The sequence below is a fragment of the Heptranchias perlo genome, chromosome 33 (assembly GCF_035084215.1).
Source record: "Heptranchias perlo isolate sHepPer1 chromosome 33, sHepPer1.hap1, whole genome shotgun sequence".
NCBI lineage: Eukaryota > Metazoa > Chordata > Chondrichthyes > Hexanchiformes > Hexanchidae > Heptranchias > Heptranchias perlo.
Genome location: NC_090357.1, coordinates 4,573,193 through 4,598,443, shown reverse-complemented (window position 1 = coordinate 4,598,443; position 25,251 = coordinate 4,573,193). Strand labels below are relative to the sequence as shown.

Sequence of the window (25,251 nt, the reverse complement as noted above, 5' to 3'; positions counted from 1 at the left end):
GTACTTCTGTTTTTTTTCTTCCAGGATACTCTTGGGCCATTGGAAACTGCTCCATTTTGCCAGTTTTTCATGCTTCCCTATCTACTTACCTATCCCCCTTTAGCTGTTCACACACTCCCTTTGCTTACGTCTTTTATTTCTTTCATCAGTCATGCTTCCTTTGTCTCATGCAAATATCACTTCTTCTATCTAACCATCTCCTGTTCTCCAGCTAAGCTCTTTACAGGTCATTCTATTTCTTCTCCTGCATGTGTGGTCATTGTATTTTCCCCCCTTCCCCTTGTTCTACTCCTTTTAAAATGCTGTTTATCTGTAATAGCCTTCAGTTCTGAGTTTGACTTTTGTTCTCTCTGCAGATGCTGCCTGACCTGTTTGAATGTTTCCAGCATTTTCTGTTGAATGTTTCAGATTTTCAGCATCTGATGTATTTTGTTTTCTGACCTGGGAATGTCTGATGCTGATACGGGGTGCCTGAGGCAAAAGTATTCCACAGTCCAGCACCGAGATTCCTGACCGCACCCCCCGCCCCCCTACCCAAGTACAAAAGTCACTAGGAACAGGAGTAGACCACTCACTCCCTCGGGCATGTTCCGTCATTCAATAAGATCACGGCTGGCCTGTACGTCAACTCCACTTACCTGCTTGATCCGTAGCCCTAATCACACAACGACATAAATAAAAATCAAACCATGTAGTTATGTTTAAGATTTTGGTCATACCTGCTATAATTGCAGGGGGTGGTGGAGGCAGAGGCACTGGTGAATCGGGATCTCCAGGTCCTTTAGGCTGTGGTGCGGGAATGATCTTCTTGGTGAGTGCTGGCTGTTCTGTGCGAGTGCTATCATCCCTCTCTTGCCACTGAGCATAGTTGTGATCTGACGAAGGTGGCAACACAGCATTGGGCAGCATTCCGCTACTGAAATACAATAGGATATTGATAGTAAACATTTTAAGCAAATTTGCTCCAGTGAACTCAGATCGGAAGGTGAAGCGATTTCTTCCCTCGATGTGAAGTTATTTGGCCAGGACACTGAGACAAGTGCACAGCCTCCAGCTGGGAAGGTGGGGCAGTCCACCCACAAACCATTGCCAATGGCTGCTAATTCTCTACACGGATTAGAAAACAACAGAAAATCTCAGGGGTGAATAAATAAGTTGGACAGTGTCCATAATAAGGCAAACTATACAGGGCTTGTCTCATTCCTGCAATTTTTCTCCTTTGCCAGCCAATTTCCTCCACTTCATTGCACTCTTGAAGGCGTTGAATCGCTCTGTGGTATAGTTCCACTGACAGCCCTCCAGTACACCACTCTAGTGGCCATTCTTCATGCATGAGCCTAAAGCAAGTGTTAACAAGCTGTTCGGGCATCACAGCCGAGCCTGCTCCCGTCCTCTTCAGATGTCTGCACACACGCACTTCCAGCAGGAGCAGGAGCAGGAGCAGGAACCCATGGAAATTTCCCCCCTCCCCAACACAGTGGTGCTGAGCCCCTAACGCTCCCCGGCTAAGATTAGCTAACTCCGCACAGATCCGGGCTTGAAGTAGAGATCATCATGCTGTGCATGATTCAACTACTCACTGTAAAATTGGTATGGTCTTTCTTGTGTTTACATGTATGATCATCTTGGGGTCATCTAATTAGGAAGCAACCAACAGCAGTCTTGGGGAGAGAATGTGGCAATAAGGAGATAGATTTGGAATTGGGAGAAGCAGCTGTGACAGGAATTAAGCATGTAGCATGGTGTGGGTTTCTTTCTTTCTGACCAGGTAGATGTTAATTGAATCCATGTGATTTATATCAATTAGTGTTAACTGCATTCAGGTGCTGCGTATCAATTGGGGACTCTCTTGTATCCATTTATATGTAAGCTTATCTAGGGTGTGGAGTGGATAATGCGGATCTCTTGTGAATAAAGGCTTGGAAGCAACTGAAGATCAGGCTCTAGTATTCTATCCTTCACCACTGGGCTATCCAATTTATTACATACAGGGATTGAAAACCAGGTTCACTCACAGAAAGGTCCAGCTTATGTTTATACATTATCAGACATTATTATCTGAGTTAGGGGGCCAAAATATTCAATTCAAATAAAAGCATTTTGTGGGTTTTATCAACATATGTTTAATTGTCAGCAGTTCTCCTGTGCTTTGCAGCCACTCTTGTAAAATGTAAAAAGTCTATCCAAAGCCATCAGAGAGATAGAGGAGATAGGCCAAAGAGTGTCTGTGGACGATCAAAAGAACCACCGTACAAGGTTAATACGTACAATACAGTTTAGTGGATGGAACAGAAGTGACTATTCATTATTTAAAACTACCTTGAGGGGAGGTAATTAAGCTTCTAGCTATTGTAAAATCTATAGTGCATCATTGCTACTGTTCACTTATCCAATTACATTTTAATAAATCTGTTTGGTAATTAAAGCCTAGGCCACAGTCTATTGAAGTGTTATTCCACTGCCGTTCAAAGTCCAGGAAGATCATGTGAGAACAGGTGATATAACTAGTAAGCTAAAATACAGTAACCAGGGTTTTCTGTTTTATCACTGGACTGGCTCTGGCTTTTCTAGATATTAGACAGGTAAAGCCGCACTGTGGACCATAGGGAGAAAGGGCTCAACTGCAGGACTGGTTGGAGATATTGAACTGAGATGCTGACCTGAGAAAAATATCAATAGTCAAGACACAAAATACGCAACAGATACTAAACAAAATGGACCAACTTGAATAAGCTGTTTTTTCTAGTTGCTGTTAACTACTGACACAATGGGGGTTTTACTTACTGCAATGTATTGATACAATATTATACAATGAAATGACATCAACAGCCCTACTCTCATCCACATTTACAACAGTAATAAAGAGCAGCAATGGGTCTAGCAACTTCATTCTTTAAAAATGTAGGTTTTTTTCAAAAAAGCATTTTCTAACACTAAACAGGAAGTTAAGAGAGCAATAGAAACTCAAATATTCAGAGAAATAGCCTAGCAAAAAAACTTTCACTCGCTCTAAAATTAATTGAGCAAATGCAATTTGCTATACTTTTCAACACATTAGAGAAATAGTGCTCGGAGCTTTGTCGCAGTATTCTGTTCCTGCCAGCGTCTGAGTAAGATTCAAATCTGCATTCCTGACCATAATTCAAATTCAAATCTGCATTCCTGCCTCTGTCCGATTCAGATTCCAATCTCCATTTCTGTGCCATATTGGGATTCAGAATGCATTCCTGTCTGAATGAAATTCCAATCTCCATTCTGATCCCTGTGCCTGATGGAAGATTCAAACTTACATTCCTGTCCTCGATTGAAATACCTATTTCCATTTCACTCCCATATTAAGGTACAGATATGCATTCCTGCCGCTGACTGAATTTCAATTTCAATCCAGTCCCTGTCCCCAATTAAGATCCAGAAATGCAATCCTGTCCCTGATTGATATCAATCTCTATTCCAGTCCCCGATTCAGATCTACATTGTTGTCCAATTAAGATTCTGATTTGTTTACATCTCCATGTCCCTAACTCAGATTTAGATCTCCATTCTTATTCCTGATTGAGATTCAAATCTGTATTCTTGTCCCGACTGAGAATCCAATCCCCATCAACATGCCCAATTGAGATCCTCTGGTCCAGTTCTCACTCTCAGCCGCCAAACACGCAAATGACAAAAACTTCAAAATTTTGGTTCAGGATAGGTTCAATGCTTCAAATCTCTGTCACAGCTCCAAGTAAAACCGGATTCAACGTGGTTTACAGTACTCACTTTGGAGTGACCTTGTTGGGCTCCCAGAACTTGGACTCCTTCACACTAAACCATGGGAAGAATCGCTCCATTTGCTACAGAAAGAAACAAACACAAGTACTGTTAGATGGAAGGCTGTCCAGGAACTCAACTAATGGTGAAGTGTCAGATTTATGTGAATTGTTGCCCCCGTCCCATTTTTCTCCCTGCTGTGGTCTTGTTAGGCCAACAGATCATGCATTCAACAAAGCAAGCAAATGTTGCTGATTTCATAGTATTTACATTTTTAACATTCATGCAATCTGCCTTTAAGTTACTATTTTTGTATTCATAAAAACTGATTCTAATATTCATAAAAACATTATTTTTCTCAATCTTGATATAAGAATGCACATTTGCAACTGTTGCTGGCAACATTCACACAAATTTGGACATCATTGGTTACATTCATGTAGTACAAACTATTGTTGGAAATATTCACACAGCATGGATACTTGCAATCATTGGCAACATTAGCTGATTTTAAGTCAGGTAATAAGCTATTTTATAAGGATAGGCATATTATACCATTTGATGCACAATGCATTATTCTGCTGTTACTGTGTCTTTTTAAGGCCACAGCTTTAAGCCAATCAACGGTTAACTGGTGTTTGGTGAGGGAACTTTACAGATTGGAAAATGCTTATAAGTTTCTGGCTTCAGGTCAGAGGCATTCAGCATTAAGTAACTGGCTTTCTATTTCTTTTATAAAAGATTGCTTTACACCTGCAACAAAGTGTGCGCTCTGGAGTGAGAAGGACAAAGTGCTTACGAGGCACAATTCTTTATACATACATACAAAGTTAGATAGATTATATGGTGTAGAGGAACAGCAGCAAAGCCAAACCATTTGGGCCGTGTTCCTAGAAACTTGGTGGTGTAAAGTCACACAGCTTAATGACAAACTGGCATAACAAAACGTGTGTGTAGGTGCCAAACAAACACAAATTCAAAAATTGTGAATGTGTGGCTGACCCCAGTTTGCTGCTCTACCTTCCCTCTCCTGGATAAAGCATAGATAGAGGATCAACTGTAAGCACATGCATAAGCTGCTATCTTTTTTTTAAAATCCTTTCAAAAACTGCACTCCCTCTGTCCCGTTTTCAACAATCGCCCCAAAACCGGGTGAATGGTTTTCAAACGAGGGTCTGGAAACCCAAAGGGAATCCAGGAGGCTCAAGAGGTCATCAGATTTCCATCCATTTGTGATTTGGGCATTCCATGAGCACAGTGTCTTGAAAATTCTGTAATCTATATTTTTTCTGTGTTTCTTCACTTACTTGTAATTAATTCTGTTGGCTGTTACTAATGAGAATCTTTCTTCTGCAATGATAACACTGTCTTCCTTTCAGTATCTGACAATGTCTGTCAAAACTTAAGTCAGGTCCCTGGGAGCATGTCAATTTTTTGCAGTGTGTTCCCCATACAGAAAAATTTGAAAACCAATGCCTTAATGGGAACATGACCAGCAGTGTGAAATGCAGACTCTATCAAGACCGACAGCCTGAAAACCATTATCACAAGAACTCCTGTTGTATGCTAAGTTTCGCTACAATGATGCACTGATCAACTGTAGTTATTCTTTTCAAAATCAATAAAAGACTATATGAAAAAAACATCAGCCTACAGTTCATAGGCTACTCTTCAACTTTTTCACTCCTACTGAAATGTGTAGCTGTAGTAATCACAATTAATACTTTGTTTAGTGCAGGTTCCGTTAATGAAACTTGATAACGGTGAAACATCAGAAGCCTGCAACTTAAAGTGAAGCTCTAGAACTAAATGCTTCCGAAGAATGCAATTGAAGACAAATAATAACTTTAATTGACTGCAAGTGACATTTAATCAGACACTGGGTAAAAGAAAAAAAAACTGCAAATGCTGGAATTTTGAAATGTAAGCAGAAAATGCTGGAAATAAATAAGTCAGTTAGTATCTGGGAAGAGAAAAGGACAGAACAACATTTAAGATGCAATCCCTTTGTCAGGAATTCCATTGTGTCAAAGGGTCTACTTTCAAACCATTAACTTGTCTTTCTCTTTTCAGATATGAACATTTGAAAAGGATGGGAACGGACTATCCAGTCCATCAGGCCTGCCTCATCCAGCTGCGGTGCAGCCATGTATACTGTTGCCCCTTGCTGGTCACACAATTTCCAAGGAGAAGCAAAAAGCAGAGGCCCATTGAAGTAAAATTCTAGTAACCTGGCATGTGAAACCTAACCCCATGCCTTTGGATGCTGTTGCTAAGGGGCCAGCATGTAGATGAGGAAGAGGACGGGGCCAAGGAGAGATCCTTGGGGGAGTTCAGAGGTAACAGTGTAGGTTTGGGAAGAGAGGCCATTGCTGGATATGCTCTGGCTATGATAGGATAGGATAGGTAAAAGTGGAAGAGAGGGCTGTCCCACTGAGCCGGACAACGGAGGAGAGGTGTTGGAGGATGATGGTGTGGTCGACCATGTCAAAGGCTGCAGACAGGTTGAGGAGCACAAGGAGGAAAAATGCGCCACGGTCACAGTGGAACTCATTTGTGACTTTAATTGGGGCTTTTTCAATGCTGTGGCAAGGACAGAAGTCTGATTGTAGAGATAACATCAAGTTGGGGGAAGATGGACATGGATCTGAGAAATGATAACTTTGGAGTTTGGACAGGAAAGGGAGGTTGGAGATGGGGAAGTAATTTGCAAAGAGAGAGGGGGTCAAGGGTGGGTTTTTTGAGGAGGGGTGATGATGGCGATGAGGGGGACAGTAGCTGAAGAGAGGGAACCATGGGGCCAGGAAGGGAAGTTGATTGGTCAGCAGTTTAGTGGCAATGAGGTCATGGGAGCAGAATGTGGGTCACATGGACAAGATGAGCATAGAGAGGGCATGACAGGAGATGTGAGAGAAACTAGATAAAGACATAGGCTCAGGGCTAGGGTGGAGGAGCCTGGGGGGGTTTTGGTTTGATGGGCATGGGGAAGGTGGGAAGCAGAGGCAGCTGAAGAGGTAGTTTCAATCTTGATGACAAAAAAGTCCACGAGCATCTCACACTTGTTGGAGGTGAGGGGGGCAGGAGAGAGGGATTTAAAGAGACAGTTAGTAGTGGAGAAAAGAAGCCTGAGGTTATGAGTCTAATCCATAATTTTAAAAGCCTCAATCATATCCCCTCTAAGCATATTCTTCTCTGAAGAAAACAGTCCCAATTCATCAAGCCTATCCTGATAACTAAGAGCCCCAAGACTAGATATAATCTTAGTTGTCTTCCTCTGTATCTTCTCTAGGGCATCGATAGCCCCATCTCATGTGCGGATCAAAACCGGATGCAAGTGTGGCTGTACCAAAGCCTTGTGTAACCTAAGTATAGTATTCTTAGTTTTATCATGTACAGTCCTACTAACAGATGTACTACACACACCCAGCATTTTCTGTTTTTAGTTAATGAGACAATGACATTTTGAGCACTGGTCTAATATTTATCCTAAGGGCATATTTGTGCTGCTATGTTCAACAAAACTTATCCTACAAAGGTAGGATGAATTCCCCTCCCCTTAAAAAAAATCTGGTCACAAATGAAACATTTCAATTTTAAAAACTTAAGAAGAAAACTTCGAGGGATGACGGGATCTGAATGATTTCAACAAAGTGCTGAAATATTCTAGCTAAGAAAATTAGGAGTAAGATAGACCATTTGATTGCTCAGCAACAGAAAGAACACTTTAGTCATTGTGACTAACCTTTGACGGTTGTCCCATGTTGCCAGGAGACAGGATTTGCGCAGCCTGATTTCATCTTACAATTTTAATACTGCAACATAAACCTCGCATTGAGATAAAATAGGAGACGCTGCAAACCACTGATAAACCACCCTCTTTTTTCCCTTACCCGTATAAAGAAAGCCTTGACCATGCTATTGGCCTTTTTGTTTTCAGGCTGCCCTCCATCGCAATTCATCGCTGTTTGGATGATCTTCACAATGTCATCGCTGAACTCCAGCTGAACACACAACAGCAGATAAAAGGTACATTAAAGCATTTGCCAACAGATAGCACACTTTAATTACAGAGGCGAGTGACTCATGCTGCAGAGATTTCATGACGCTGAACTTACTTATGTGGTAGTCTTGAGATTTTTCACTGTGGACTACAGTTTAGTCAAAACATATTTCTAGCAAATCTAGGTGGGGCAAAATAAATGGCGACCTTACCACCGAGTGGTATCTCTCCTGCTCCATCTTCCTCTTTACACCCTCCAGATCAAGAGGTTGTTCATCCTGCTGATTTACTTCTATAAGAACCGGAGGATCTGGACCCTCAGGTGAGCTTCGAACCGAGACAGCTTCCTCCGTCTCTGGATTTAAATCAGGCGGTTTGGCTGCCTGGTAAAAAGAGGGCAGGCCAGATTCAGCTACATCACTTCTTACACCGCCCAACAGCCTCAACTACTGGTTTTTAAAAACTTCAAAACTAGCTAACTAAATCATGCATGAAAGCAGTCAGCCACATTAACAATTGTGATCTCCTGAGCAATGAAATTAAGCCTCCGTGATGTATTTCATAATCCAAAACAAATGCTGACGCAGTCACCTGACTAACATGGAATGTAACCAATACAGCACCAGCGCAAAGCTCAGTTTCTTTCAACTTACTGGTTTCTGTTAGAATTTCTCCCATCTTGGACTGCTCTTCTACAGTTACTCATTTGCATACATTGATTAGGTTGTGCATTTTCTGCAAATCTTTATACCGTCACAGCCACCATTTTACTTTTTAAAAAAAAATACAGAACATCTGAAATCAAATTAGCTTTTCGCCACAAACAATATAACTTTTCAATGTTTTCCTGGACATGCAAAGACATCTCACACATTTGAGGAAACCAGTGGTGCAAAGTTTTGGTGTATGTGGGTCAGCATCCATAATTCCGTGCTGAAAATTCCTGATCTCTACCAGGAATATCTGAAACATCCAAGGTAATTTCCCAAAGGGACAGACTGCCAAAAAATAAATAGCAACAAGAAAAAACCTGCACTTATGAAGCGCCTTTCATGTCCCATCCCAGGACCAATCATATCCAACAAATTACTTTTTTGACACTGTTGACATTGTTGCAATGTAGGTAAATACAGCAGCTAAATTGCACACAAGGTCTCACAAACAGCAATGAGATAAATGACCAGTTATTCAAGCCAGTGAGAACTCCCCTGCCCTTCTTCGAATAGAGCCTTGGAATCTTTTATATCCACCTGAACAGGCAGACAGGGCCTCGGTTTAACCTTTCATCCAACGTGTTTTACCTTCAATACAGCCTAGATCACGTGCTCAATTTCTGGAACGGGTCTTGAACACACAAACCTCTGCCTCAAGAGGTTAGAGTGCCACCAACTGAGCTAAACTGACACTGAACGAGGCCAGAAAGGGCCTAACTTTTATTCTCAGTCTGTGCTAATGTCAGGCAGGATGGTGGGTGATTGCTACAAATAGTCTTGTACATTTCTGGACTGGGGAGCGAAAAAAAAAAATCACAGCTGGATTTCTGCCTCTGAATGATATCCAGTTACTTCTGCTGTAAGGTACATGTGGATGGCAAGTGATGATAAGATTTTGATGCTCTCCATGTCAGATACCCTACGGATACTGAATGACTAGGATGCACACCATGAAGGACGGAGGGCCACGACCTGTGAAACGGTATCCAACAAATCAGTACCTTCAAAAAAAGGAATAAAAATTGGGGGAAGAGGCAGGAGAAATCAGACAGCCTAGATTCTTTCATACACTTTGTTAATTACAAAATGGTATTGCCAAACACCAGGGAACTGGTCACTTATCCATCAGGTTAGTTGGGTTGTGGTGTTCTGCATTGGGAATCTTATGACATACAAAATATTTTTTTTAAAAGCTGAGCTCCCAAATTTTATTAATGCATTAGATAAAGTCATTATCAAGCAACACTTGGAAACATTTTCTTTAAACATTCATTCTACAATGTGCCTAATTTATTAACATTTCACTTTCACTTGACTATCAGGTCCTTCCATTGCCTCACCCCTCCCGATCTCTGTAACCTCCTCCAGACCTACAATCTTCCGAGATCTCTGCACTCCTCCAATTCTGGCCTACTGCGCATTTCTGATTTCCATCGCTTCACCATTGGTGGCCGTGCCTTCAGCTGCCTAGGCCCTAATCTCTGGAATTCCCTTCCTAAACCTCTCTGCCTCTCCTCCTTTAAAACACTCTTTAAAACCTACCTTTTTGATCAAGCTTCTGGTCATCTGTTCTAATATCTCCCTATATGGCTCGATGTCAAATATTGTTTGATTAATGTTCCTGTGAAGCACCTTGGGATGTTTTACTACAGTAAAGGCGTTATATAAATGCTAGCTGTTATGATGCAATACTCTCAAGGGCAATTAGGGATGGGCAATAAATGCTGGCCTCGCCAGCGACGCCCACACCCCATGAACGAATAAAAAAAAAACTCAATGGGGGAACTATGGGACAATGTTTATTATAGTCATTAGCAGGACCTTTATAACAACGCTCTCAAAAATTCTGATGTATTTCATGAGCTGACAAGGCTCCTCCATCCACTGAATAGTCTGCTCAGTTCATTTAAGACAGTATACAATTCAGCTGCTGGAATAAAGGAGCCAGTTTTAACAACGTGAACGTGGGGGGCCAATGCATGAACCCCATTTGCCTGCATTCCCAAGAATGTAAAATATGCCCATACCAATGCTTTTTTTGACACTGTCACGAAGCAGCAGCTCAGACTCACCTGTCTGTATCGTAACAAGTGGCTGGTCGTTCTAGAGTTTAACAGTGCAGTCAGGACTTGCTTTAAAGAGATTTGCAATTCCTTGCCTAACGCCAGCCGCCATTCCGCAGGATGTTGTTCCGTGCAGTTTATACACGTGTATGCCACACTTTCTGGAAGGTTCGACAAGATCTCGTACATCTCATCTGGAAGAGGATAAAAGCAAAGATAAACATGTAGTGATTGGCACGCCGATATTTTCTGATTTTGTCACAACAGCTTCTTCATACTTTTGAAGGCAACGCTTTTGCTCCTTCTTAATGTCTGAGGCATATGCAGGAATGAAGGCAACGGTATGAGGGAATGGATGCAAGGTACTGGAGCAGCTACATGCTGCATGACAAAATGCGGCTAAATGAAACCAGGGCTAAAAGGGTTAAATTATGGGGACAGGCTACATAGATTAGGCTTCTATTCCCTTGAATATAGAAGATTATGGGGTGATCTAATTGAGGTGTTTACGATGATCAAAGGAGTTGATGAGGTAGATAAAGAGAAACTGTTCCCCCAGGTAGAAGAGTCCAGAACAAAGGGGCATAACCCTTAAATTATAGCTAGGCCATTCAGGGGTGATGTCAGGAAGCACTTCTTCACATCAAGGGTTGTGGAAATCTGGAACTCTCGTCCCCCAAAAAGCTGTTTAAGTTGGGGGTCAATTGACAATTTCAAAACTAAGATTGATCAATTTTTGTTAGGCGAGGGTATTAAGGGTTATCGAACCTAGGCAGGTAGATGGAGTTAAGATACAGATGTAACTGAATGGCGGAACAAACGCGAGGGGCTGAATGGCCTCCTCCTGGTTCCTGTGCTCCTATGGGGCTTTGTGGCTGTAATCTCCCTTTCAGCTGAACTGAGCGGAATCTAGCCAATCAGATCCATTGTGCATTACGACCGAGAGGGAGGGAGAAAAAAATCAGTTGTACAATTGTATGTGGGGCACCTCCCTGCATCTTGTAATGGGGCCTGTTTCATGTGACATGGGTAGAGACCTAAGGGAAGGAGGGGAACATAAAGCCACTTACAGAAAAAGAGGGAAAGTTCACACTAAAATAATTACGCTGTAGAATAGAACGGGATCGGATGAGATGGGAAACGTGCAACACAAGTTGAAGCAGACCCAGCATCTGCTTAAACCTGATCAGTATAGACGCGCTAAATTAGTTTCTGTACACAATGGCGCAGGATTCACACTGGGACAATTTCAGAGACAGTGAAATACGAATGGTCAGTTGACTCAAGGTTGCACCATTCTGGCAACTACTATATTTATATAAACTATTAAAATAGTTTAAATCTGCTCATCCATAATCAAGGTGGAATGGGCTCACTGGGACATGTTGGAGTATCCTGTCCTTAAAAATTCATGAAAGAAAGAGAGGGAGGAAGGAAGGAAGGAAGGAACAGGAAAATAGCTTATATTTACCTGTATATCTGAGTAGAACACCCAAAAAAACAAACAAGTTACATCTATGGAACTACCTCATCCTAATAATGATCGCAGCTTTGCATGCTGAGCTCTGATTAAAAACAGAAGCACAATCATAATTTATCTTCCTTGAAAGAAAACCAGGTGCAAATATTTGCTACATTTCCTTCCAGGATAGCAAAAACGATGAACTGTACAGAGAAAGTATAGCACAGCAAAGAATGTGGACGAAGAAATCAGAACTAAGATGCATGGCAAACAGGCAGGAATCCAAACTGGAGAATAATCTCATGCAACTAACCCTGTTCAATTAAGAAGAGTTGCATTCCTTCTGAATTTAAAAACATCCCTATGAAGGGGTATAACTTTTTAAAAATAAATGTCAAGAATATTTCAATGGGTTAGAAAATCAATTTCTCAGTCTGGCCTTCCTCCACCCTGTTTCCATGACAGGTAAGACAGTGAACTTATTGTATGTTTCTCTGGACCATGGGAAATTGGGCTGACCTGCAGGTGGGCAAAAACAAGCAGTTATAGTTTGTTCTTTATTTAGAACAGTGGTCAAGTAAGAACCTCCTTATTAAAGGCAAATGAAGAGCCTGTCGACATTCGAGGCCCAGGCTCATGCAGAAAGAATAGCCATTTGGGCAAAGTACCAAAGAGCTGTTAGACCCCAGGAACCATCCCCAGCAAAAGCCAGCAGTCTCAGAATAAAAGAGTGGAGCAAATTGGACAGTGAAGGGAAGGCAAATAAAACAGCATTTCTGTTTGGAAGATTATTAATGCTAGAATAAAAATATTAGGGATTCTAACATCATAAGGACCAGAATTTAGGTAGGTTGGGGGTCACATGAGAAACAGAAACTCGAGAGGCTAATGTTATGTAACAGATTATGCATTTATACTTTAAGGTACTTAAACGGGAAGTACAAACAAAATCTGAACCAAGCAAAAACATGTCAACCAGCCATTGCATCTCTTTTAACGGGCTGTCACATGTCTCAACTACAAAATATTTCCTGCATTGTAAAATACCTGATAAGCTTTCACATTTTGCATGAACCCAACGATCACATTTTCCACACTGCATCATCTTGCTCTCATAATCGTCATCATCGTAGCACTTGTCACACAGCGGGCAGAAGTTTCCTAAAAATAAACAGCAATTTACATCAACACAGCTGGTATCCTTTCACACTGTGTTCCTGATAATCCTCAGCACTGTTGACACACGTTTTGTATATAATTTTATTAAAATGGGTTTGCATTATACTCCTCGACCTACTTAAATGCACACAATGCCATACAGCATACATAATAGAGGCTAATCAGCCAGGTGCGCAGGTTATTCCACGGGCCAATGACAGACTTCGGCTAATTAAAATAACTGCTGTGTGGATTTTCATAGACAAATGGAAGGGAATCTCAGAACGAAAGCCCCCCAAAAATGTTCCATGTAATTAAATCAGAACTTGACTTATTCAGTCATTGCAAACTTGTGGGCCTGAGAACAATGCCATACAGGTTTTATCCACTGTGAAAGGGATAGACTCAGTGTCCCTCCATCCTGGCGTTCTGCTCATATAATACTGGCCACAGCTTACTTCCCAATGAACATCAAATTTTTGATCAAAAATCCTACAATAGCAACACAGCAATCACGTAACAATTTAACCAGTGCGCAAGTCAATAACCACAAAATTATTTCAATTTTTAAATAAATCAACAAGGGCCTCCCCTGATTGCTCAAATGGTTTAGGCAGTGAGCAGCTGCCCTAACCGACCAGACCAGGGAGGTCTCAATCCCTAGTCTCTGCAGTTAGCTGAGCTCAACCTCGGCAGCAATAGGAGCACTACAAGTGACCCCAACACTTGTTGTCATCCTTAGAGCAGAGAAGGTTAGGGGGAGATTTAATAGAGGTGTTCAAAATTATGAAGGATTTTGATAAGAGTAAATAAAGACAAACTGTTTCCAGTGGTAGAAGGGTCGGTAACCAGAGAACACATATTTAAGGTAATTGGCAAAAGAACCAGAGGTGAGATGAGGCAAAAAAATTTTTACGCAGCAAGTTGTTATGATCTGGAAGGGCGGTGGAAGCAGATTCAATAGTAACTTTCAAAAGGGAATTGGATAAATATTAGAAGGAGAAAACTTTGCAGGGCTATGGGGAAAGGGCAGGAAAATTAGACTAATTGGTTAGCTCTTTCAAAAAGCTGGCACAGACGCGATGGACCAAATGGCCTCCTTCTGTGCTTATCATTCCATGATTCTCTAACATCTCTACGTTGGGGGAGGCCTGAAGGGCTTCTGTTTGCTATCCATCCCATCCCATGACAAAATTCATACATCGGGCAGGATAGGATCGGACTCATCCATGATTCCCTTACCATGGAATGGCCTGCCGAAGCTAACAATCCAGGTTCACATACAAGGTGGACAAGGTACAGAAGGGTAACCAGTGCCTACTGAAACTTAACCCAGAAAGGAATCAACAATCAAGAAAGGAGATGGGGAGGGAAGTGTTAAAAGTCTACATGGAATACCAGAGCCAAAGCTTCACAAATTACTTTTGTTGCCTGTGGTACTCTCTCCGAGCTGTATCAGCTGGATCTCTTTCCCTTGTAGGTAGAAATTCGAATGCTGAACCAAAGTTATGTGAGGATACTTCCAATCATTGGAAATCACTGGCTCACCCTGACAGCCAATACAATTTCACCAAGTTTTTCCTGCGCCTTGAAGATCAAGTTCAGGACTCATCTGTTCTTATTACACTACCTGCCAGCTGTAACCTGTTGTTACTGCACATTTATCTATCTATATTATTTTTAATATGAGAAATTTCCTGTCCATCATGTGACTCTTCTTACATGCAAATTTCTCTGTCATACTAAAACAGTATAAAAAAAACAAACAAATTTGTGTAGTGCAAGATTCTCCAAATACCTTAAATGACGCAGGAGCCAGAATGTCCGTGACTCCTAAATGACCTTGCCAATCACATTGTTAAAAAGAGAAGGCAAACCATGGGTCTAATCTGACTGAAAAGAATTAAACTGTGATGTCAGTCAGCCTTTACGTAACAGCATTTGTGGCCTTAAAGGGGCACTGCTTCACTTAGGAACAGAATAATACATGGTGCATTGCATGGTATAACATCCCCATCCTTATAAAATAGCATATCATCTGACTTACTGTGTAATCCATTTTATACGTTAAAATAAATCTGCATCACAGTTTGAGACATTACCTGAACTCATTAACTGTTACCTTGTAATCACTCCTGGGTATCAATTATACTATGAACATAATATAAATGCCTGCTTACCTTTATCAAAGAGCTTTGCACATTCGTGACATAAAGAAAAATCATGTGACCACTGAGCATCCCAGCCTTTCCCCGGTGTTGTGGCTCCACAACTCTTACATCGTACACATTTGGTACAGATCTACAGCGGAGGAGATCTTTATTAGAAAACATTAAGAAGGCCTCAAATTAAAACAGAAAATGACAGAAACACACAGAACAATCACCATCTGAAAGAAGCAGAAAGAGATTGATGTTTCAAGTGCAAACTTCATCAGATTTCATTCTGTTCTGATAAAAGGTTCCAAATCAAAATGTTAACCTTTATCTTTCAGATCCTGATCAGCTTGCTGTGCATTTTCAACATTTTCTATTTTCAGTTCAGATTTCTAGTTATTTACAATTTTTAAAATATCTCTATTAAAAAGATCTGAACAGATACACATAGGGACTTAAATTCATGGTAAATGCTGGAGGGGTTTTCTGTCTCTCTTTCTGTGCACCGCTGGAGACCCATTCAGAGAGTTCAAGTCTGAACCTCAATCTCTACCAACATTTAAACTGAGGCTACACTTAAAACATTAACTTACCTGGTTCTTTACCTACTAGATAGGACCTGCAGCGATACTGACAAATTGTAGGTTGGCTCACACTCTGATTTTTACCTCATTTCTTCTACACTTGACACTTCCCCAGAATCCACAAAGCAAGTTTGGGAACTCACCTTATTGAAAACTGTAGGAGCGCTTGTTATTCAGTTGCGCAGTGCATGAACACACCAAAGTGTTGCTTCACCATGCTGTCCTCGGTGAACAGATTTGGTCCTGTCCACATAATAGGAGGTAACTCATTGGCAGTTGCTGAAGGAAACATGGGCTCAACTCGTTTATGTGCAGGTAATCAGAAAGCAGGAATGGAACGATGATGAATCTTTTGCAAAAGGTGGGAAAAGTATAGTGGAGTCTTTGTCCAGTGACTGGGAAACAGAATTTTCAGCAGTTTAAGGCAGACACCTCCATACAGCATCCGAAGAGAGTCTCAAATAAGTGCCGTTTTAATGAGGACTGTTTAACACATTAGGAGTTTCCTCACTGACAGTCTGGGTTGTTCCTGCAGTATGTATTCTGTGAGTATAACTATATGTATTTGAATAACACTTCTTCAAATCTTGTCAAACACTCATGTTATTTTACCTACATAGGTTTATTTCCTAATCACAGGAAGAATATCAATGCTCTTAAATGGGTATAGAGGCAAACAACAGAGATGATCCATGGTATGAGGAATTTAAACCATGAGATAAGACTAGTCACAGCTTTGCATGAGATAACAAAACTTACCCAGACTTTCTTTTTCTTGGTTGGTTTTGTTGGGTAGTTTGGTCCCAGGCACTCCGGGTGATAGCTGTTTCGGCACTTGCCACACTCAAGAAGCTGCTGCGTAAAAAAATTATTTAAGAAATTACATTTTCCTTTTCTCACAATTATTAGTTTTCAGCACAAGCGACTAACCATTAGGATTCTTTCCCTTCCTTTGGGAAATTCTCCTGAACAAAGCTCCACTTTCAATCCAAATTGATCAGCAGTAAGTCAAAACAAATAAAAACAGAAAATGCTGAAGTTAGACAAAGTCCATCAGCCTCCGAAAGAACAAAGACAAGCAATGGCTTTGGGTGCAGACTCTGAATCGGAACGGATATAGGGCAAGCAGGAGAGCCCTTTAGCAGACTGACCAAAACAAAAAAAGGCAAGAGATAAAAACGAGGAATTCAGATAAGCTATTTTACACAAAGGCTGTCTGGTGCTGTAGTGGTAGTGCAATAATGCAGTGCACTATGGAGCAATAGGACACAACTCTTTCCGTTCCATCACATGCACGTGCTATTCCTCTCACCGGTTCCTGACCTCAGCTGGGCCATAATGGGGAGACAGGGAGCAGAGCAGAAGCACTTCCCCAAGTGGACAGAAAAATCCCAGGGCTTGCCGCCTCTAGGCCTCACCTCTTAGCAGCTGCATCACAGGCAGCAACAGCAGAGACTGAGGGCAGGTAATTCATCTGTCCTCTCCACAGAGCTGACGTTCATGGCCAGGAAAACTTAAAGGGTGAAGAAAACAATTAACTTAAAAGGGGGGGAAATATATATATTTTTTAAAATAACAAAAGATTTTTGAACTTGGTGCTTTAACTTTGAAAGAAATCATTTATACTGAAAACATACTTTCCTGTAACTGTCAATCTGACATCAATAAACACTCCACAGTACAGCTTTTGACATGGAGATGAAAATGTGTCTTTGCAAAGAAATACAAGCAACCGTCAGGAGCATACCAAAGTGACCGACAGTTCTCCCAGGAGTGCAGAAACATCAAACTCCAGTGGGAGTTGATCCACTCCATAAGCACATCTCTCCTGTTATGAAACTCTCAGGGCAGGGGGGGGGGGGGGCGGTGCGGGGAAACATACTGATAGATTTGAGGTAAGTTTTGAAGTTTCTTACTGCTTATTGAGTTTAACAAAAAAGGATTCCATTAAAGCCGTCCTCAAACCACATCTACTTCATTCTTGTATTCACTGAAATGTACAAGGGGGAGGGATGGGAGAAAGGAAAAACCCTAAAAAGTATCAGAACTGCTGCAGCTAGCAATGAAAACCTTTCCAGGGGTATAACCGTTCGGTTCTATCCGAGTAGTGGTCAATTCTGCATGTTGCACATTAAGGTTGAATCAAGCCCAAATATAAACTTAGCACACAATAGGGTGCAAACCCAAACTGTAACTGGCCGTTTGAAATGTTCATGCTCAGCTTACTATCAGGTACCATTACCTTTGATGATTTATTTTGTCGGCAGCAGACGTGGCAGAACTTACAGCGCCGACAGCACCAGTTCTCCCACTGCTCCTCCAGCGGTCGCTCATTCTCCTCCAGGCAGAAAAGGTGGAAGGGCTCGCAGCAGACCTGGCAGTAAACAAACTGTGAACAAAACGCAAAGGGAAACAAATCAGCAAACTGCACACTCCTGAAAAGTTACACATTCAGCGGCATTACTCCAGGTTCCACAGCTTAGTTGCACTAGCCGGGTTCACAAACCATTATAAAATCCAGTGTGAAATTTACAGCAGAAGCTAAGTCGCATTACTATTCTTAAATGTGATATATACTGAAGGCATGGCATGGTGGCAGCAACCCTGGAGTTCTGACACACAGTGGGGAACATGGGTTCAATCCTCTATACCAACGAGTTCCCAACCCCTGAAGAATGTATTGAATAGAAAGAGGTAAAAGAAAAACAATTGCAGGTAGGCTCAGCCCCACATGTCTACAAATGGACGGCTTTAGAAGTGTAATGGTGAAGCCTGGAAGCAGGTCACTTATCCTCTCAGCTGCAAGGGGTCTGCGGCCTTGTTGGGGTGGGGGGGTAGAAGAGAAGAGATCCACACCCTCACAAGCAGCACAAAATCCACTATATAAATATTATTAAACTGCACTGGTGTAAAAGTTGTTTTTAAAATCACTCCACAGGTTTAAATTCAAATAGATCGAGACTACCATGCCAGCTTTTAGTTGTTAAACGGTTATTGGGTCCAGGTAGTAATTGTTTCCCTGAGTCAGTCAGGTTTGTAACCATGTCACCATCCTTAATGTACATGTAGCCAGATGTGTTTGTGTATACAAACTCTCACTTTGTATCTTCCCACCCCTCATGGCTGCTCATATCAATGCAGGAAACTTCACTACATTCTGGAGCTGACCAACGAGCAGCAGGGAAGCTCCCCAAGGTTTGACATAGCAGATCAGAATATGTGGGGGAAAAAAAAAAGAGGTCCTTGTGATCAGGCTGGCATCCATGCAAAATTAACTTGCTATGGCACACTTCAGGAAGTGTGATCACTGCATAGTCCCCACAGAATACCAGTGGCAAAGCTTCAGCCTGTCAAACCCTCTCCCAGACAGTAACATCACCTGAAGCTTGGGTGCAGAAATTCAAACACGGAGTTGATCATTTGCTGCACCGGGATGGGTGAAGCATGCCTCAGGCTACGAGAAATCGACGACCACCCTATTCTTCAATGCAAACACGAAGTTGATCATTTGCTGCACCGGGATGGGTGAAGCATGCCTCAGGATATGAGAAATCGACGACCACCCTATTCTTCAATGCTCCCAGTAACTTCTAAGATCAAGTTCTGCGCTGCTACACTCGTGCCTGCCTGCAACCTCCATTTCGTATGGAGTTTAAGCCAACTGACTGAATAAGCTGAGGTCAGATTGCTCTAAAACGCAGTGTGCCATTCTTAAACAAAGAGGTTTGTTTTCCTCAATGCAAAGAGTACCGTTTGCTATCAAATGCACGCTTGTACTGAAACTGAACGAAACTGAGACCTCGAGAGTGAAACCATACCTCGACATGTCCGCTGCTGGCACAGAGGAAGCAGACCACTCTGGGAGTGATGGGTACAGAGGTCAGGATGCTAAGTCCACCCATCTCCCACACATTTTCCACATCACAGTCCTCCTGCCAAAATCAGTAGAACAATATCAGAAGACAAACAAACAACCAAATACAGTTAAAGTTGGAGGGGAAGTGGTTTCAGTTAAAGCTTTGCAGGTGTTAAGTTTCAGATCTGTTGACTTCAGTAGTCTTCTTTGATCCTTCTGAGTACCAAATGTGCTTAACAGCTTCCCAATTCTCTGCCTCATATAGCACTCCACTGGGAATATCAAACAGCTTTTCATAAGGAGAATATTTTGTATACTGTACAGCAGGTAGGACCACACACAAGTCCTGGTGAGATATCATGAAATCAGCATGGACCAATCAGCAAACCAGGAAGAACTTTACAATCATAATATTTTACATTGGGCAGTGACCCCCCCCCCCCCCTCCTCTATCCCAGAACACTAGGTGGGAATTTCCTTGGGGTGGGGGGGTGCGGGGGGGGGGAGAAAGAGAGAGGATTCCCCCATCGGCCACTGTAACTTCGGCAGAAACCCCGAATACACTGCGTAAATGTGAATTTAAAAAACTAAAGGAGAGTCAATATGTATTGCTCCACTGCGCTCCCTTACACCAATGGAACGCTGGTACAGTTTGGGAGCCGCTGTGTGCCTGTGCTAAAGAAATGAATGGTGCACTGTACGGATGACTAAAAATGGTTTACCTCATTTCAACCTTGGTGGTGTCCTGCACTATATACCTTGGTTTCACAAAAAACGGATAGAAAAACTTGAAAATGTGTGTGCGTGGCTAAGGGGGAGGAGGAAGTGTGAAATCAAAATTAATTATATTGTACCCTCTTTTTCCCAGAGCTAATATGTTCAGCAGTTAGTGTAACAAATTAGCAGCCCTAGCATTGTTGCTTCTACCTTGAAATCCACTCTGATCCTGTGGACTCCATCCGCCAATGGTTTCTGTTTCCCACAACTGACATTTGTGAACGTGGTGAGCAGATTCAGAGTACTGGGTTCAAACTTGCTGACAGCAATCACTTTATCCTAAAACAAGAAGCATGAAATCAATAAGGCTGTTCCTCGTTGTAATGTATCCGAGTAATGTAGTAATTATATGAACAGTGCCCGTGCAAGCAACACTATTCAAGATCAAAACATCTCTAAATGAAAGCAAATTACTTGGGATTAACATTTTCACAAACATACAACTTTTGTAGACAAGTTCCAACACAATGGGGCTCCATGCAAGCTTTTTTTTGTCCAATCCAAGTGGCATTCTTTTTATTTACCCCCCCAAACAGCCCCCAACTGATTTTTCCCTTCCTGGCCCAGCGGCATTAAGGGCCAACTGTGGCGGTTCAGTTTCTGCCCCAGCTGAGATCAGGAATAGGAAGTGAACTAGCGACCTCATTGGCTGCACAGCTCAGTTTTACAATATTCAGCACTCATTAAGGGAGCACTAGTGGCATGTTATGACATGGAACCAATATATTTGGGGAACAAATTCTAACTGAACAGTAAACAAAGAGAACCTCCAATTGTAATACTGCACTGGTTACATGTAGAACCCCACAAAGTTTCTGTTCACTCTCCAGCAGCCAGAGTGTAATTGTTTTAGAATAAATATTGGACAAAGAATTTAACGGTCGTCAAAACAGATTATCCAACTGAATGTACCTCCTGCGGACAATTCAGATCTGACCGCTGTCACTAGCTGCTGCATGTTCCACTTCTGCCTATTACACTAGTGTAGGTGGGCTAGGGTGGGTGATGGGAATGCTACTTTGTATCCTAGAGGAGGCAAGTTTCAAGCTGCTCAGTACATGTTACCCAGTACCATGAATTTAAGACTGGGAATTAAAGTAATGAGCCTCAAGAATGATGGTAGTTGTCCTTCAACTGTGGCCCATGGCGACTTATTGTTCCATGTGCCTCTGCCCTCTACTCACAATCTGCTCTGCAGTGGGTTTGAACCAAAAAGTTAGATTCAGTACAGTTATGTGTTCTCCAAGAAAAGGCAAGGATATCCCAGTATTTATTAAAATAGACCAATATGCCAAGTGGTTTTATATTTTCTTTCTCTTCCTATGGCGAAGTGCCTGGTTTCCACATGGCAAATGCTCAGAGGCCTGATTCGAATTGGGACTTCACTGTATAGATAATTGCAGGCACAAACCCATATCCCATCACTCTGTGGTGTACCATATTACATTGTTCTATAGAGAAGCCCTCAAGCAAAACACTGAATGGGACAGTGGCTCTCAAGCAACAAATTAGTGAATAACACTACTGTAAGAGGAGACATCGATAGTCTTTGGAGTCAATTATATCTGTCAACTAAGTGTGTTGGCACTCGCCAACCCAGTGCTAATGGTTTGTACTGCAGGCCTGATATCAGTAACAGCCTATCATTACTCAATTCTATCAGGTATTGAGCATCTCAGTCCTCACAAATCTGTGACTAGCACAGTGCACTAGCTTCAGTCCATCAGACACAGCACAAGGCATGGGGAAGTGCCCTGCCGGTAGGGAAAGGGAATAAACAGACCTTATGCCTCAGGGTCAAACTTTAGCCCCAGAATGCTACAAGTGAAAGGGTCAGATTTCAATTTTTTTTTATAGCAAGCATGATGTTACAAGTGGATGTCACCATCACTGGCACATTTTTGTTCCCATAATCCTCAGTACTTGCGCAGTAATGTTAATACTTTCTGCAACTATAATAAGATTTTAAGATATTGCACAACAGACACTGAACAGAACTGGGGATCAGGAGGCTTCCCTCACATTCTCAAGTTCTACACTGAACAAAGGCTATCCCATGTCTTGACTACTAAGGGCCCGCCAACAGCCAGAAAGTCACAGTAGTAGTGTATCAGGGGTAAATTGCACTGTCATGTACCCATTCATGTTCCCTAGAAAAGTAAACTCAAACCTCTCTCTATCATACCAGTGATGTATCAACACTTTTCAGTACAAAGGTTTCCTAATCTCAGCCTCACTATTGGAGATGACAGCGGGCAGAGATTGAGACAGGGTTGGGGGCGGGGGGGAAAAAAATCAGGCCTTCCCGACAGAGCGGGAAAAAAAAAATCAGGCTGCTCCCACCAACTGGTTATACAGCATCACTGGCAAAAGGTTAGGAGAGCATCATGCTCTTTCATTCAGGGGATTGTGCACAGTATCAGAATCTAAAGAGGTAGAGAAAGATTACATTTTATTAAATGGAGAAGAGGAAAACAAAAGGATATCTTAAAAGTCTCTAATAAATGGGTCCATAAAATAAAGAAAAATAATTCCAGTACTCACAGTGGCTTTTTACTCCTGGCAAAGAACAATCGTAGTTTAATAATTCCTCATCTCTCTCTCTCTTCTAGATTTTTTCCTGTGCCTCATTTATTTACATCCTTCTTTCTTTCTCCACTCTCCTGTGCATTTCTATCTCAGTTGAAACTTTCTTATTCATGACTTCTGTGCTGATTGTCTTTCTTGTTCCTCTGATCAGTGTCCCTTGTTCTCATCTTTCTTCTGTCTCAGTTTTCTCCTCTTAACTTTCTTGCTTTGATTCCGCTCTCTTTCAGTTCTCCCTCTGCTTGCTCAATAAAAACCTTGCACGAAGCAGCCTGGCAGTCTAATGAGTTTTGTATGAATATGCTGCGTCACAAAAGTGGTAGGACATGTGTTCAAGCCCATGATCCCACAGATACACAGAGTCCCTGACATCACCTGAGCCAAGCAGGTGGAGATACTAATCCTAAGGGAGGGAAGGAAGGTCGGAGAGCAAGTAAACCAGAGCCACACTTGCACACCTGCTCGCAGCCTGTCAGAGCAGCATTGGCAGACATCTGAAAGGAACCTGTCCTGACAGAAAAGGTGCTTGGCAAAAGGGAGAAAGGCTATTTTTAAATTTGCACAAGTCAGTTCTATTGCAATTCCACTGCCCCGCTGTTTTTCTTTTTAAGAGCTGATTTGTGAGTATGACAAAAATCAGCCCAGGAAGAACAGTCCCTTCAGCTATTGCAAACCACTGTGAGGAAAATATGTTAGCATTATACTTACAGACTGGGAAAACATAGAATGTTTCTAGCGCCCTGTTCCTTAACATTAAACTCAAACCTCAGGAGCTAAAGCGGCAGAGACCGTGGCGACGTCAGTGACCTCCTGCCCATACTTTTAGCTAAAACATATGTATCCTGCATTAAAAAATTTAGCCGTCCCTGCATCTGGAACCAGACTGTGCAAAAACTGGACTGAGGAAGCACAGTTAAGTCCAGAACAGGAATTGGGTCCGGTAACTCGGTACCTGACATACGAGCACTGAAGTCCTATAAAATGAACAAAGAGTCACTGAAGCCCTATGGTAGTCTTTTCCACCACATCCACATCTTTTGGGCTCTCTCTGTACCCTCCACCTGAAAAGTCTTCAGCATTTTTCCAGTAATGGAAGAAAGACACAAGTTTTACTCAACAGGAGAACTAGAAGTGATGGCTTTTCAGTCTGCGAAAAATAACCAAATACTTTAGGGTACATTTTATAAAATCACGCTCCCGGTAGGGAGCCACCTCCATTGGGAGAGCTTATCGGGAAATTGTAGGCATGGTCTCCATGATCTTCCACCCATTATTAAAAGAGAAACCATGGGGAGTGAGCCTACAATTTCTTGATATGCTCTCCCAGTGGTCAAAGCTTGGTTCTGGGAGCACACATTTGTAAAATCAGTCCTTATATAAATGTCAGCCAACAATGGATTACACTTCAAAGCTACCCTCAGCTGCCTACATAGGTAAAGGCACTGCTTACTGCAGGACTAAACCATACAGTTCTAGTCTGCACTGTGTCAGCTGGTCTCATCCGGGGCAGCAGTTGGGGTGCTACAACTGGTCTCAGTACCCCTATGCTAGGGAAGTGGGAAGATGATCAATCAGGATCCTGTCTGTGATGCTCTCTATATTCAAATAGCTTATGGCACTCAGTGTCTGGACTCACACACATTAAAATGCACATTTGGCAATATCTCAGAGGTCCGCCAGCCCCAGTGGAACTGTATCTGCATGAATCAGCAGAGAGAGAGGGGGAATGGGAATGCCGCTTAATTTCCCTTTCTAACCATAAACTTTTTACATGAACCAAAAAAACACAACAGCACCACTAGAAACCACGCCCACCCCCCGAGATAATTCTCCACAGTGAGATGGGCTAAGGAAGACACAAGGTAGAGGCCTCATGCTTTCCCTCAAGTTTTGAAAGAAAACCCAAGGAGAATCAACAATGGGCTTCTCTTGCACATCTTCTAATGAGTGTTCACAGGACGACACTGATATCTAGGAGTCCTCTTTAACCAGGGACTCGTGCGTGGCAGACCTAGATCTTAATAAGAAAAAGAGAGAAAGGGAGGGGGGAGAAATTGCTAAAATGGTACAGGTGGGTAGCTCGCTAAATTTTACAATTTCAGGCGCCTGGGACAGAACTTTACACAACAGAAGTGCACATGCA

General features: G+C 42.1%; 1 protein-coding gene across 3 annotated transcripts in view; it reads right to left on the bottom strand.

Annotated features, from left to right (window-relative positions):
• Positions 1-25,251, bottom strand: part of kmt2a (lysine (K)-specific methyltransferase 2A) — a 129,826-nt gene that overhangs the window by 47,871 nt on the left and 56,704 nt on the right. For 2 of the 3 annotated variants that reach the window (XM_067970890.1, XM_067970892.1), the window contains exons 9-19: positions 20,673-20,801; positions 19,708-19,821; positions 18,132-18,278; positions 16,649-16,744; positions 15,330-15,450; positions 13,039-13,152; positions 10,539-10,723; positions 7,966-8,136; positions 7,644-7,754; positions 3,763-3,836; positions 720-916 (exon numbers count right to left, since the gene is read on the bottom strand). In XM_067970890.1, coding sequence (XP_067826991.1) covers positions 720-916; positions 3,763-3,836; positions 7,644-7,754; positions 7,966-8,136; positions 10,539-10,723; positions 13,039-13,152; positions 15,330-15,450; positions 16,649-16,744; positions 18,132-18,278; positions 19,708-19,821; positions 20,673-20,801 — 1,459 coding nt within the window. The remainder of the gene's footprint in view (positions 1-719; positions 917-3,762; positions 3,837-7,643; positions 7,755-7,965; positions 8,137-10,538; positions 10,724-13,038; positions 13,153-15,329; positions 15,451-16,648; positions 16,745-18,131; positions 18,279-19,707; positions 19,822-20,672; positions 20,802-25,251) is intronic. The other variant, XM_067970891.1, reaches the window with a different exon arrangement.